Source organism: Ovis aries, chromosome 2 (genome assembly GCF_016772045.2).
Source record: "Ovis aries strain OAR_USU_Benz2616 breed Rambouillet chromosome 2, ARS-UI_Ramb_v3.0, whole genome shotgun sequence".
Taxonomy (NCBI): Eukaryota; Metazoa; Chordata; class Mammalia; order Artiodactyla; family Bovidae; genus Ovis; species Ovis aries.
The window spans coordinates 17690302-17703051 of NC_056055.1; the positions used below are offsets into that span (position 1 = coordinate 17690302).

At 38.1% G+C, this 12750-nt stretch overlaps 1 protein-coding gene across 10 annotated transcripts in view; it reads right to left on the reverse strand.

The window, feature by feature from the left end:
* SLC44A1 (solute carrier family 44 member 1) overlaps nucleotides 1-12750 on the reverse strand; it is a 220135-nt gene that overhangs the window by 111248 nt on the left and 96137 nt on the right. For all 10 annotated transcript variants that reach the window (XM_060408984.1, XM_042242940.2, XM_060408981.1 and 7 more), the window contains one exon: nucleotides 7240-7376. In XM_060408984.1, coding sequence (XP_060264967.1) covers nucleotides 7240-7376 — 137 coding nt within the window. The remainder of the gene's footprint in view (nucleotides 1-7239; nucleotides 7377-12750) is intronic.

A 12750-nucleotide genomic window follows, 5' to 3' on the forward strand; every position in this document is an offset into this window, starting at 1 on the left:
GATAAATGCATTTCTTACGTTACTACAGGAACTAAGAGCTTTTCCTTATACTGATTTCAACTATTTGTAAAGGTAATAAAAGTTCACATGAATGGATGTTTAAGTGCTAAAAAGTACCTTCAAACGTTGTCATGGAAACTTAAAATTCTGAAAAGGATTTATATTATCTTTTCCTTCTGGTAAGAAAAAATGTTATTTGACCTTGCATTTTAAAATAAGTTTTAAAATTATCATTAAAAAAAGTTACTACCTCAAATAGGATTCTCTCTTTCATAAACTTTTAAATTATGGTAAAATACATATAACAAAAATTTTATCATCTTAACCATTTCTAAGTGCAGATTTCAGTAGCACTAATGTATAGGTACATTAATGTACATTCACTATGTACATACACTAAGTTTTCATTAAGTACATTATTGTGCAATCATTAGCATCATCCATCTCCAGATCTCTTCATCTTGCAAAACTGAAACTCTTCATGTAGAAATCAGTAACTTCCCATTTCTCTCTCTCCACAGCTCCCAGCAACGACCAGTCCACCTTCTGCCTTTGACCACTCTAAGTATCTCATTTAATAAGGGGACTCATACAGTATTTGTCCTTTTGTAACTGGCTTATTTCATTTAACCTAATATCTTCAAGGTCCATACATACTGTAGCATATGTCAGAATTCCCTTTCTTTTTAAAAAATTCTGATGAAAACATTAACACAAAATGTACCATAGTAAGCATTTTTTAAAAAGTGTATGTTAGTGTTAACTATATGTACACTGTTGTACAACAGAGCTCTAGAATTTTTTCATCTTGAAAAACTGAAACTCTACACCCATCCAACATCATCTCCCTATTTTCCATCCCCCTCAGCTCTTGCAACCACCATTTTACCTTTAAAGAGTCTGACTTTCATTTATTTATTTATAACTTTATTTATTTATGGCTGTGCTGGGCTTCCCTGGTGGCTCAGGGGTAAAGAATCCGCCTGCCAACACAGGAGACATGGGTTTGATCCCTGGGTTGGGAAGATCCCCTGGAGAAGGAAGTGGCAACCCACTCCAGTATTCTTCTCTGGAGAATCCCATGGACAGAGGACCCTGGCGGGCTCCAGTCCATGGGGTCACAGAGAGTCAGACATGACTTAGCAACGAAACAACAACGTACCCATCCAACATCATCTCCCCATTTCCCATCCCCCTCAGCTCTCGCAACCACCATTTACCTTTAAAGAGTCTGACTATTTTATTTATTGATCTATAGCTTTATTTATTCATTTGTGGCTGTGCTGGGCATTTGCTGCTGTGCAGGCCTTTCTCTAGTTGCAGTGGGTGGGTTTCTTTTTGTGGAGCATGGGCTCTAGGGCACACATGCTTCAGTAGCGGCTGCACGTGGGCTCAGTAGTTGTAGTTCCCGGGCTCTAGAGCACACGTTCAGTAGTTGTGGTGCATGGGCTAAGTTGCTCTCCAGAATGTGGGATACCCTGAGATCAGGGATTGAACCAGTCTCCTGCACTGGCAAGTGAACTCTTCACCACTGAGCCACCAGGGAAGCCCCTGACTATTTTAGGTACTTCATATAAGTGTAATCATACAGCATTTGTCTTTCTGTGACTGCCTTACTTCACCTGGGATAATATCTTCAAGCTTCCTACATATTATAGTATATGGCAGAATTTCCTTATTTTTTAAGGCTGACTAGCATTCCCCTGTATGTATATATCACATTTTCTTTATCCATTCATCTGTCAATGGAGATTTAGGTTGCTTCTACCTCTTGGCAGCATAAGGCTGCAATGAACAAGACGGTGCAAATATCTCTTCAATATCCTGCTATCAATTCTTCTAAAAGTGGAACTTTTGGGTCAGATCTATTTTTCTCCAAGACAATTTTTTAAGAGTAGTTTTAGGTTCTCAGCAAAACTGAGAAGAAGGTACAGAGATTTCCCATAAACCTCACACCCCCACATAATGCCTAGCCTCCACCATTATCAACATTCTCCCACCAGAATGCTATGTTTGATACAACTGATAAACCTACACTGACAAATCATAACCACCCCAAAGTCCATAGTTTACATTAGCATTCATCTTTGTGCTTTACATTCTGTTGTTGTTCAGTTGCCCATTCATATCCAACTCTTTGCATCCTCATGGACTGCAGCATGCCAGGGCTTTCTATCCCTCACCATCTTCCAAAGTTTGTCCAAGTTCATGTTCATTGCGTTGGTGATGCCATCCAGACATCTCATCCTCTGATGCCCTCTTCTCCTTCTGCCCTCAATCCTTCCCAGTATCAGGGACTTTTCCAATGAGTCAGTTCACATCATATGACCAAAATACGGGAGTTTCAATTTCAGCTCATCAGTCCTTCCAACAAGTATTCAGGGTTGATTTCCCTTAAGATTGACTGGCTTGATCTCCTTGCTGTTCAAGGGACCCTCAGGAGTCTTCTCTAGCACCATAGTTCGAAGGCATCAATTCTTCAGCATTCTGCCTTCTTTATGGTTCAGTTCTCACAACCGTACGTGACCACTGGGAAGACCATAGCCTTGACTATAAGAACCTTTGTCAGCAGAGTAATGTCTCTGCTTTGCAACACACTGTCTAGGTTTGTCATAACTTTCCTGTCAAGAAGGAAACGTCTTCTGATTTCATGGCTGCAGTCACCACCCACAGTGATTTTAGAGCTCAAGTAGAGGAAATCTGTCACTGCTTCCACCTTTCCCCCCCTCTATTTGCCATGAAGTAACAGGTCCAGATGCCATGATCTTAGTTTTTTTAATATTTAATTCTAAGCTAGCTTTCACTCTCCTCCTTCACCCTCATCAAGAAGCTCTTTAGTTCCTCTTCACTTCCTGCCATTAGAGTGGTATCATCAGCATATCTGAAGTTGTTGCTATTTCTCCTGTCTATCTTGATTCCAGCTTGTAACTCATTCAGCCCAGCATTTCTCATGATGTGCTCAGCATATTAAACAAACCGGGTGACGGCAGAGAGCCCTGTTGTACTCCTTTCTCAATCTTGAATGAATCAGTTGTTCCAAACAAGGCTCTATCTGTTGCTTCTTGACCCCCATACAGGCTTTTTCAGGAGACAGGTAAGATGGTCTCGTATTCCATCTCTTTAAGAGCTTTCCAGTTTATTATAATCCACACAGTCAAAGGCTTTGGCATAGTAGATGAAACAGAGGTAAATGGTTTTTTTTGAATTCCCTTGCTTTCTCTATGATCCAGTGAATGTTGGCAATTTGATCTCTGGTTCCTCTTCTTTTTCTAAATCAAGATTGGACATCTGGAAGTTCTTGGTTAGCATAATGCTGAAGCCTAGCATGAGCGATTTTAAGCATTCCCTTACTAGCATGGGAGATGAGTGCAACTGTCGGATGGTTAGCGCATTCTTTAGTACTACCCTTCTTGGGAATTGGGATGAGGATTGACCTTTTCCAGTCCTGTGGCCATTTCTGGGTCTTCCAGATTTGCTGACATATTGAATGCAACATCATGATGGCATTATCCTTTAGGGTTCCGAATAATTATACTGGAATTCTGTAGTATCCACTAGCTTTATTAACAGCAGTGCTTCCTAAGCCCCATTTGACTTCGTGCTACAGAATGTCTGGCTGGCTCTGGGTGGCAGACCACACCACTGTAATCATCCCATCCATCTGGATCTTTTTTACACAGTTCTTCTGTGTATTCTTTCCATCTCTTCTTGATCTTTTCTGTGTCTACTAGGTCTCTATCATTTATGTACTTTATTGTTCCCATTTGTGGGCAAAATGTTCCCTTGATATTTCCAATTTTCCTGAAGAAATCTCTAGTCTTTCCCCTTTTGTTGTTTTCTTCAAGTTTTATACACTGTTCATTGAAGAAGGCCTTCATATCTCTCTGTGCTGTTCTTTGGAAATCTGCATTTAGTTGGCTATGCCTTTCCCTTTCTCCCTTGCTTTTCGCTTCTCATCTTTCTTTAGCTATTTGTAAAACTTCCTTTTCTTTTTCTTTGGGAGGGGTTTGCTCACTGCCTCCTGTGCAATATTACAGACCTCTGTCCATAGTTCTTCAAGCACACTGTTTACAAGTTATAATCTCCTGAATCTATTTGTTACCTCCACTGCATATTCATAGGGGATCTGATTTAAGTTGTACCTGGCTGGCCTAGTGGTTTCCCTCACTTTCTTTAGTTTAAGCCTGAATTTTGCTATGAGAAGCTGATGATCTGAGCCATAGACAGCTCCAGGTCTTGTTCAGCTTCTCCATCTTCAATTACAAAAAATGTAATCAATTTGATTTCAGTATTGGCCATTTGGTGATGTCCATGCGTAAAGTCGTTTCTTGTGTTTTTGAAAAAGGGTATTTGCTATGACCAATGCATTCCCTTGGCAGAATTCAGTTAGCCTTTGCCCTACTTCATTTTGTTCTCCAAGGCCAAACTTGCCTGTAACTCAAGGTATCTCTTGACTTTCTACTTTAGCATTCTAATCCTCAGTGATGAATAGAACATCTTTTTGTTGGTGTTTTGTTGGTGTTAGTTCTAGGAGGTCCTATAGGTCTCCATAGAACTGATCAATTTCAGCTACTTTAGCACTGGTGGTAGGGGCATAGACTTGGATTAATGTGATGTTGAATGGCTTGCTTTGGAAATGAACTGAGATCATTCTGTCATTTTTGAGGCTGCACCAAAGTACTGCATTTCAGACTCTTGTTGATTATGAGGGCTACTATATTTCTTTTCACCAATCCAAAAAACAATAAAGATTCTTTTAAGAAATTCAGAAATTTCAACTTAGGGATACTTTTAACATTAAAGTGCTCAGGCCCCTACAAAAAAGGCTCCCCCTTGATTATAATTTTATAGTTTCCTATTTATGTTTTTAAATTATCTTCTTCATCCTCTACTGCTGTGCTTTTTGATGTTGACATTGTTACTTTTTTAAATGCCTAATCTGCTAACTTATTTTGCAAACAGCTGCCTCAAAAGCCTAAGGGTGCCTTTATCACTAGGCACCAATCAAAGAGGTCTGTTTTCTCAAATAATGTTTATTCATTAACACTCCTGAACAACAACTTTGTGCAAGATACTATGGGTAATACAAAGCTGCAAAACTCACTGGAAGGGGCTTGTTAATGAGACCTATTAAGGTCATACTCAGTATCACATTCACTTACAAGGACAGGGGTCTGGAAACAAAGCATGAAAACTGGGCATCATGGAGCATTTTCCCCCAGTGGATCATCACAGCAGGCAACGCAGCCAACAAGGAACTAGCTCTCTTCTGGCCTTCCTGATGATATGTCAGGTTCAAGGACCAACACTCACATCCAGTAAGTAGGTCCAAGAGAACATGTTAGAAAATAGTTCAATACTAGATCATAGTTTTGAATACCAGGGTAAGACCCATAGACTTTGATTTTATCTTTTTACCGCTGATTTCTGAATAAGAGATTAATAAGGAAGATTAACACAGCAGCAGTATGTAAATTCAGTACAAGTTAGAGTTTGGAGACAGGAAAAGTATTACATTCATTGGTAGAATAACAGTGATGATGATGTAACAGCAGTAGCCAATCCTTTTTTTTTTTTTTTTAAACAAGTTATATTTGCCCAACACTGTTCTAATCATTTTTCATGCATTAACTCCTCATAACAATTCTACGAGGTACTTCAGGTACAAATACACCTGTTTCATAGATGGGGAAATTGAGGCATGGAGAGATTGAGTAACTTGCCCAGGGTCTCACAGATATTAAGTAGCAGGACCAACATCTGAACCCAGGCAATCTGGTCTATACAATTAACCACTCAATCATACTACCTTTCAGAGTACACTATACATGCCTACATTGTCTGATATTTTAGGAAAGCCCTTAAGGAATAACTCATCCTTCCCTGAAACCTGATAATGATAGAGCTGACAGTCCTGGTATTAGACTCAGCAAATCAACACATGTATGAGAGAATGAGATCTTAAAAGAGTAGTTGGTAACTGTTTATTCAGTGCTCACCAAGTATCCAGTACTCTTCATGCATCATCTCATTTAATCCTCATACCAACCTAAGAGAGGGGCATTATTTGAAACCTACAGTGTCTCAGATGAGTAAGTCTAGGCTCAGACAGGCTATACCTTCTGTCCCTCATTACAGAGCCAGTCAGTGACAGAAGCAGAATTAGAATCCAGATCCAAATCAGTCCCATGCTCTTCGTACTATCTGATGCTGACAGACAGGAATACCACTGGTGTGGGAGCCTCCATCCTGCTCCCTCAGAAGGCTAGCACCTCCATCTGAAACACTCTAAACTCTAGAACCAGGCTGATGTATAGTTATGTTCCTGGGCTATTTCTCCAACCAGCCAGAAGTGATAGCAGGTGGATGCCTGAGTCAGCTCTTGTTCAAGGCGAGAACTACCCTGTGATTTGGGCAGGACAAAGGCAACTCTCCAGATTCATGCACACAAAATACAAACATGAAACCTCATGGAAAAATACAAGCTTGAGGGACTATCACTATGCAGCCTTCCTTGAAGAGAAGTTTTAAAAAAAACATTCTCTGAAAAGAAGTGCTGTGAGTCATATGGAGCTGAGGGTAGCACCTGAAGATTAGCAACCTAGGAGAAGAAAGCTGGAGTTCAGGAAATTGAATATGCTTATTTTCTCAGGGAATTCCCAAATATTTAAGCTCAAGGTTTCTCATAACTTATTTCTTTGAAAAATGATTAAGACATAATGCCTAATTAAAGAAACAAAACACAAAATTATATATACAATTAACACACTGAAAAATGGTGGAAGTTTTTTGACTTCATTATTTTTTTCTGAACTTTTCAAATTTCCTATGATAGATACATATTATATCCAGGGATAAAAATAAACTAACTTTGAACCTATACTTGAGGGGCAGAAAAAAACACCAAATTTCCCATACAGTAGTCTAATATTTCCCAAATACTCAAACAGGCTACATCAAAATCACCTGAAACATTTGTAAAAAATACAAATTTTCAGGACCCAAAGACCTACTCAGTCAGAATTTCCCTGGGCGGAGCCCAGGAATCTGGTGTTTCAACAAGCTCCCTAAGTGACTATAATAATTTACATCAAGGAAGTCCAAAAGTATCTTCACTTTTCTTTTTCTTTCTAAGGTTCTATGATGATTTATTTAATGCTCGGACAAATTTATATTGAAAGGCAAACACATAATATTTAACAGTGACTGTACTATAGACTTGGAAACCTAATGTCTCACCATTTATCTCTGCAAACTTCTGAACATCACTTATGGTTTTCAGTTCTTGTCTTGGACATGCTGCTACACACAGTGCTACAGACTTGATCTTCCGGTTTATCAAGTCCAGATTGCATGGATCCAAAAAGAATACATACCTAAAGCATGAAGAAAAATGTTGAGATATTATTTCACAAAACATAATCTGGCTCACTGCATATTTGAATAAACCTAAGAGCAAGGAACATCTCATTGCATTCTACTTAACAAATTTAATCATACATGAACAAACATTTCGCAAATCTAGTCATACACTGATTTTTAAAAAAGTAACTGCTTATAAATATACTCAACAGTAGGGATGGAGGAACTACAGAACTCATTTTTAATGATTTTTTTTAATATTTAAAATTTTGTAATGTGTATTTTGTAATCAGAAATTATCTATTTTAGGTTTTTTTTTAAAAAATAACTAGCTTTAGTTTTCTTTTTTTGACAAATTGTACCCCCCCAAATTACTGCTATATAACATGAATTATACTTTATACATAAACTTTAGTGAATATACAATCATATATAAAGCATACCATTATAAAAATGAACAAATATATATAAGGGTAGCCAAAATGACTGAGTAAGAAGACCCTGAGCTTATCTCCTCATGTGGGCACACCAAAATGACAAGTATTTACAGAGCAACTATTGATGAGAATGACCTGAAGATTAGCAGAAAAGATTTTCCACAACTCAAGATATAAAGAAGGAATCACAGTGAGATGAACAGAGGGGTGGAGACACGGTGCAGGCAAGATCCACATCCCTGGGTAGGCAACCCACAAATGGCAGGATAATCACAACGGCAGAAGTTCTGCTCAAGGAGAGAAGGATCCAAGACCCATAATGGGCCCTCAGTCCAGGGACTCTGCACAAGGAAAACAAGCCTCCAGAATATCTAGCACTGAAGATGAGCAGGGTTCGCACACAGGGAAGTCAGAGGACTGTAGCAAACAGAGACTCCACTCTTAAAGGACACACACAAAACCTCTCAAAACCCAATATAAATGCTGCCTACAAAGGAGCACTTCAGATCTAAAGACAGATACAGACTGAAAGTGAGGGAAAGGAAAGAGGGATTCCATGCAGATGGAAACAAAAAGAAAACTGGAGTAGCAATACTTAGAACAGACAAAATAGACTTTAAAACAAAGACTGTATGAAGAAACAAAGACGCATGTCACAGAACCATCAGGGATTGATCCAAGAAGCAGATATAACAATTGTAAATATACATGTACCCAACATGTATTTTGGGGGGAAAAATGGAAACAGTGACAGACGATTTTCTTGGGCTTCAAAATCATTGTGCACAGTGACTGCAGCCATGAAATTAAAAGACACGTGCTCCTTGGAAGAAAAGCTATGACAAACCTAGACAGTATATTAAAAAGCAGAGACATTACTTTGCTGACAAAGGTCTGTAGCATCAAAGCGATGATTTTTCCAGTAGTCATGTATGGATGTGAGAGTTGGACCATAAAGAAGGTTGAGCACTGAAGAATTTATGCTTTTGAACTGTGGTGCTAGAGAAGACTCTCGAGAGTCCCTTGGATTGCAAGGAGATCCAACCAGTCCATCCTAAAGGAAATCAACTTTGAATATTCCTTGGAAGGATTGATGCTGAGGCTGAAGTTCCAATACTTTGGCCACCTGATGCGAAGAGCCAACTCACTGGAAAAGACCCTGATACTGGGAAAGACTGAAGGCAGGAGGAGAGGGCATGAAAGAGGATGAGATGGTTGGATGGCATCACTGATTCAACGGATATGAGTCTGAGCAAACTCAGGGAGATAGTAAAGGACAGGGAAGCCTGGCATGCTGCAGTCCATATGGGGTCACCAAGAAGCAGACATGACTGAGCAACTTTACAAGGTACCCAACACTTAAACACATGAAGCAAACATTGGTAGACAAAGAGAGAAATTGACAGTAACACAATAATAGTAGGGGACTTTAACACCCTACTTATATCAATAGACCAAAGTCAATAAGGAAACGCCTTAAATGACACATTCAATCAGAACTTAACTAATATATAGAAACCATTCTATCCAAAAGCAGCAGAATACACATTATTTTTGAGTGCACATAATGAAACAAAGTCTCAGATGGGCCACATGCTAGGCCACAAGGCAAATTTCAGTAAATTTAGGAAGACTGAAATCATATCAAGCACCTTTTCTGACCACAAAAGTATGAAACCAGTAATCAACTACAAAAAAAACCCCTGCAAAACTCATAAACATGTGGCGGGTAGACAATATGCTACTAAACAGGCAGTGAAGACATGGTACAGGCCAGATCTACACCTCTTGGTAGGCAGCCCACAAATGGGTTGAAATCAAAGAGGAAATTTAAATACGCCTGGAGACAAATGAGAACAGAAATACAACAATTCAAAATCCACGGCATGCAGCAAGAGTAGCTCTAGGAGGAAAGTTTATAGTGATTCCAGTTTGCTTCAGGAAATTTAAAAAATTTCAAATAAGAAGCCCAGCCACACACCTGCAGGAACTGGGAAAAGAAGAACAAACAAAACCCAAAGTTAATAAAAGGAAAGAAAGAATAAAGACCAGAGCAGAAATAAAATGAAAGTGATAAAAAAATGATAGAAATGATCAGTGAAAAAAAGCATGGGTTCTTTGAAAACACAAACAAAACTGATAAGCTTTTAAGCCAGACTCATCAGGAAAAAAGAGAAGGCCCAAATAAATAATGTCAGAAATGGGAGAAAGTTACAGCCAATACCACAGAAATACCAAGGGTCACAACAGATTACTATGAACAATCATATGCCAATAAATGCAATCTAGAAAATAAATAAATTTCTAGAAACATAAATCTCACAAGACTGAATCAGGAAGAAACAGAAAATAAGAATACACTGATTACCAATAACGAAATTGAATAAGTAATCAAAAAACTCCCAACAAACCAAAGTCCAGGACCAGACAGCTTCACAGGTGAATCCTACCAAACACTTACAGAATTAACACCTAGTCTTCTCAAGTTAAACCAAAAAATTTAAAAGGAAGGAATGCTTCCAAAGTCATTCTATGAGGCCAGCAACATTCTGATAACAAAGCTAGAAAAAGACATCACAAAAAAAGAAAATTACAAGCCAGTAACACTGATGAAAATAGATGCAAAAATTCTCAACAGAATATCAGCAAACTGAATTCAATACATTTAAAAGATAATTTTAAATTTAAAATGATCAAATGGCACTTATCCCGGGGATGCAAGGATGATTTAACATCTCTAAATCAATCAATGTGATAGACCACAGTAACAAATTGAAAAATAAAAATCACATGGTCATCTCAATAGATGTGGAAAAAAACTTTGAGCAAAATTTACCACCAATTTATGATAAAAACTGTCAATAAAGTGGGTATAGAGGGAACATACCTCAAATATAATAAAGGCCATACTGGACAAGCTCACAGCTAACATCATACTCAACGGTGAAAAGCTGAAAGCATTACCTCTAAAATCAGGAACAAGACAAGGGTGCCCACTCTTGTAACTTTATTCAACATAGTACTGGAAGTCCTACTACAGAAATCAGACAAGAAAAAGGAATCCAAACTGGAAAGGAAGAAGTAAAACTATCAGTGTTAGCATATGACTTAAAACTATGTATAGTAAATCCTATAGATGTCACCAAAAACTATTGGAACTCATCAATGAGTTCAGTAACATTACAGGATAACAAAATTAATAAACAAAAATCTGCTGTGTTTCTATATACTAACAACAAGCTATCAGAATGAGAAATTAAGAAAACAAGCCATTTACAATTGCATTAAAAAAAAAAAAGCACTAGAAATAAATCTAACCCAAGGAAGCAAGAGAGCTACATTAGAAAACTCTAAGACAGTGAGGAAAGAAACTGAACATGATGTAAACAAATGGATACATACATCATACCCAGGTAATGCAGTTGGTTAAAAAAAAAAAAAAAAAATCCACCTGCCAATGCAGGAGACACAAGAGATGCTGGTTCAATCCCTGGGTCAGGTATATCTCCTGAGGAGGAGGAAATGACAACCCACGCTGGTATTCTTGCCTGGAAAATTCTATGGACAGAGAAGCCTGGTGGGCTACAGTCCATGGGGTCACAAAGAGTCAGACACAACAGAGTGTGCACACACATGCACTCATGGACTGGAAGAACAACTACTGTTAAAATTACCATATTCTCCAACACAATCTATAGATTCAATGCACTTTTCATAGAATTACAACAAATAATTCTAAAATTTGTATGGAAACAACAAAGCCACAAATAGCCAAAACAATCTGACAAAGAAGAACAAAGCTGGAGGTATCACACTCTCTCATTTCAAAGTGTACTACAAAGCTAAGGTAATCAAAATTGTGTGGTGCAAAGACAGAAAAACAGAACAATGCAACAGAATAGAGCTAGAAATAAACCCATGCACTCATGATCAATTAATCTATGACAAAGATGACAAGAATATACAATGGGGAAAAGACAGTCTTTCCCATAAGCCATGTTAGGAAAACTGGACAGCCACAGGCAAAAAAAATTCAAACAACTACTTCCTCACATCATATAAAAAATAATCTCATAATGGATTAAAGACTTAAATGTAAAATCTGAAACCATAAAATTACTAAAAGAAGAGATAGGCAATATGCTCTTAGACATTCATCTTAGCAATTTCTTGGATCTGTCTCCTCAAGCAAGGGAAACAAAAGCAAAAATAAACTAATGGTACTACATGAAACTTAAAAGCTTTTGCAAAGCAAAGGACCTATCAATGAAATGAAAAGTCCAGTTATTGAATGGGAGAAGATATTTGCAAATGATATGTCCAATAAGGGGTTAATATCCAAAATATACAACGAACTCATATAACTCGACATCAGAAAAACAAACAACTCAATTAAAAAATGGGCAGAGGAGCAGAACAGACATTTTCTCAAGAAGAAATACAGGTGGGCAGTATGAACATCAAAAGATGCTCAACATCACTAATCATCAGTGAAACAAAAATCAAAACCATAATAAGATATCACCTCACACCTGTCAGAATGGATATTATTAGAAATACAACAAGTAACAAGTATTGGCAGGGATGTGAAGAAAAGGTAACTCTCAAGTTCTATTACTGGGAATATAAATTGGCACAGCCACAATGGGAAACAGTACTGAGGTTCTTCAGAAAAACTAAAAATAGAACTACTGTGTGTGCGCACAGTAGTTTCTGACTCTTCTCGATCCCATGGACTGTAGCCCATTGGGCTCCTCTGTCCATGGAATTTTCCAGGCAAGAATACTGGAACAGATTGCCACTTCCCACTCTAAGCGATCTTTCTGATCCAGGGATCGAGTCCGTGTCTTGTGTGTTGGCAGGTGGATTCTGTGCCACCTGTACAATCCAGCAATTTCACTTCTGGATATTTTTCCCAAAGAACACTAAAACACTAATTCAAAAAGATATT